Source organism: Camelus dromedarius, chromosome 7 (assembly GCF_036321535.1).
Source record: "Camelus dromedarius isolate mCamDro1 chromosome 7, mCamDro1.pat, whole genome shotgun sequence".
NCBI classification, from domain to species: domain Eukaryota; kingdom Metazoa; phylum Chordata; class Mammalia; order Artiodactyla; family Camelidae; genus Camelus; species Camelus dromedarius.
This window is the reverse complement of record NC_087442.1, coordinates 10,249,265-10,252,085: the sequence shown is the minus strand read 5'-3', so window position 1 is coordinate 10,252,085 and position 2,821 is coordinate 10,249,265. Positions and strand designations below refer to the sequence as shown.

At 44.3% G+C, this 2,821-nt stretch overlaps 1 protein-coding gene across 1 annotated transcript; it reads left to right on the top strand.

Annotated features, from left to right (window-relative positions):
* Positions 1-237: 237 nt before the first annotated feature.
* TAS2R60 (taste 2 receptor member 60) lies at positions 238-1,198 on the top strand. The gene is given in 2 exon segments (XM_010999427.3): positions 238-279; positions 281-1,198. Coding segments are annotated over 2 exon segments (960 nt in total).
* The last annotated feature ends 1,623 nt before the right edge of the window (positions 1,199-2,821 follow it).

Here is a 2,821-nt window from a genome sequence, read left to right as displayed (position 1 = left end):
AGAGGAAGGACAGGCAAATTCATGGGCAGGCAGGGGAACTTTTGAAACCCAGCCTTAGCGGTATTTGCATCTATTCTGAGAAGAAGAGACCTCTTCACCCTCCTCAGATAGCCTACACCTTCCACTTCGTCAGCTGCACTTGGGGCAGCTGGAGGGACAAATATCATACAGTACCTTCCAGAGTGACCCTACAGGAATTGACCTTGAAGTCTTGGATCCCTCTTTTCTGCAGGAGAGATGGGTGGAGAGGACATGGTTCCAGGACCTAAGGTGACTGATAAAGAGAGCCATCATCTTCGTTATCATTTTATTCCTTTTGTGCCTGGTGGCAGTGGTGGGTAACGGTTTAATCACTGCAGCACTAGGCATGGAGTGGTGGCTGCGGAGAACGTTGTCACTCTGCGATAAGTTATTGGTCAGCCTGGGGGCCTCTTGCTTCTGTCGGCAATGGGTGGTGATAAGTAAGAACATGTATATTTTCCTGTATCCAATGGCCTTCCCACACAACCTTGTATTACAGTTCCTAGCCATTCAGGGGGACTTCTTGAATGCTGTCACGTTGTGGTTCTCCACCTGACTCAGTGTCTTCCACTGCATGAGAATTGCAACATTCACCCACCCTGCCTTCCTCTGGCTAAAGAGCAAGTTGTCTGGGTTTGTCCCTTGGATGCTGCTCAGCTCTGTGCGGTTCTCCAGCATCAGCACCAGCACCATTCTATTTTTCATAGGCAACCAGAGAATATACCAGAACTATTTAAGGAAAGGTCTGCAATCTTGGAATGTCACTGGGAATACTCTGAGGAGAACATATGAGAGATTGTACTTCTTCCCTCTGAAAATTGTTACCTGGACAGTCCCTACAGTTGTCTTCATCACTGACATGGTTTTGCTCATTACATCTCTGGGAAGACACACCAAGAAGGTCTTCCTGTCCATCTCAGGCTTTCCTGATCCCTGTGCCCAGGCACACGTCAAGGCTCTCCTGGCTCTCATCTCTTCCATCCTCTTCATTCCCTATTTTCTGTCACTGGTGTTCAATGCTGCAGGCATGTTTCCACTCCAGGAATTCAGGTGCTGGGTGTGGCAGACTCTGATTTATCTGTGCATGGCATTCTACCCCATCATTCTACTCCTGAGTAACCGCAGGCTGAGAGCTGTGCTGGAGAGGTGCTGCTCCTCAAGGTGTGGGGCATCTTGAGTTGCAATTGATGAAAAACCTCAGGGTCTCTAATGCAGAAGACCTGGGTGGAACAGGGCATTGCTTCTTTAAATTTCTTTGCCACATTTAATGCTCTGGTACTCTTTGTGGCATTTCATGATTAGAAATAGCTTCAGTGAAACAGGTTTTCAAGGTGAGATGGAAGGTCCTGAAATAGTGATCAGAGTCACTGATAACGCACGCAGCAAGCATCCCCGTGTGACCTGATGTGGCCAAGGAAGCAGGGCACGTTTATTCTCCTGGGACTAAACTCTTGGTGTTTAAAATTATCCTTCTGGAGACTGGATGCAAGGATCCTGACACATCATTCAATTTTTATCTGCTGAATCAGACTGGGGAAGTTTTTTTGAACCTCAATTTTCCTCTGGCTTCATCCTGTAAAACCACATTTCCCTTTTCATCACTTAACTGATTTCTAGCCATTTACTGCATGAAAGCTCCCTTTCCTTCCATGCAAGAGTTCTCGGTGTCTGAACTCTCTTCACAGAGCATGATATTAATTTGTGCATGTCTGTGGCTGAGTGTATTACCTGAGATTTGTGAATTCACAGATGACCCTTTTTATTTCTTTTTTTTTGTTTGCAGCAGGGAGGTAATTAGGTTTGTTTATTTATTTATTTAAAGGGTGGTACTGGGGATTGAACCCAGGACCTTGTGCACACTTGGCACACACACTACCACTGAGCTATACCCTCCCCCCTGCAGATGACCTTTTGAGATCCCTCTGAATGCTAAGGGTTTATGATTTATATATGATTCATCTTCTCTACAATAGCCCAGCCTATTAGTCTGTTCTGTAAAGGTTAAGGTCCGTGAACCCAGATGTGACTTCTTTTATGCTGAAACTGGGACCTACTGAAATTTTAGATGTAGAGAGGTTCCTCTCTACCTGATATTTACGGTTTAGGAAGAAGACTCCCAGCTTGATTTGGTCAAGCGTGTGGGCTGCTTTTCTGTCTTTCACTGATCTTCACAGACCTTCCTTAAGCATGTTTAATCTTGAACCATTCAAACTGAGATCCCTCAACAGCCCTCTAGTCCCTTTAAAAACCCTCAGCCTCATTTCCTGTTTTTCCTCCTCCTCCCGTTCGCATTAGAAGACAGATCTCTATTTTTGTCTTTTCAAGGCTAAGATTCGTGCTCTTCTATCCCCTGCCCAGTCAAGAATTTCTACTTCCTCACCTGTCTTCAGCCCTTTCCTCTTTATTGTCCTTCCCTTCTTCAATAAATGTCCCTCTTTCTCACCTTCTTTCCTAAAAAAAAAAAAAAAAAAAATCCCCTCAACTCTCTCACTCCTTCAAGTGATCATCCTGTTAATTAGCTGAGCGTCCCTCCACGGACCCTTGCAGTCTTTCCCCCTTTCTGTTGAAATGTGTTTCTCAAGGACACACATGAGTTCCTGATCCCTAAATGTGATGTCATTAGCCCTCATCCTCCTACATCTCTGTAGTATTTGCCTCTCAATAAAAAAAAGATTTCTTAAAAAAACTGAATAAAATATTTTTACAAAAATAATAGCTAAATCTGGTAGAACATTAAAAAAAAAAACATCACCCATAATTGCTGACCCACAAGACTTCCTGAAGGTCCTTCTTTTGGCTT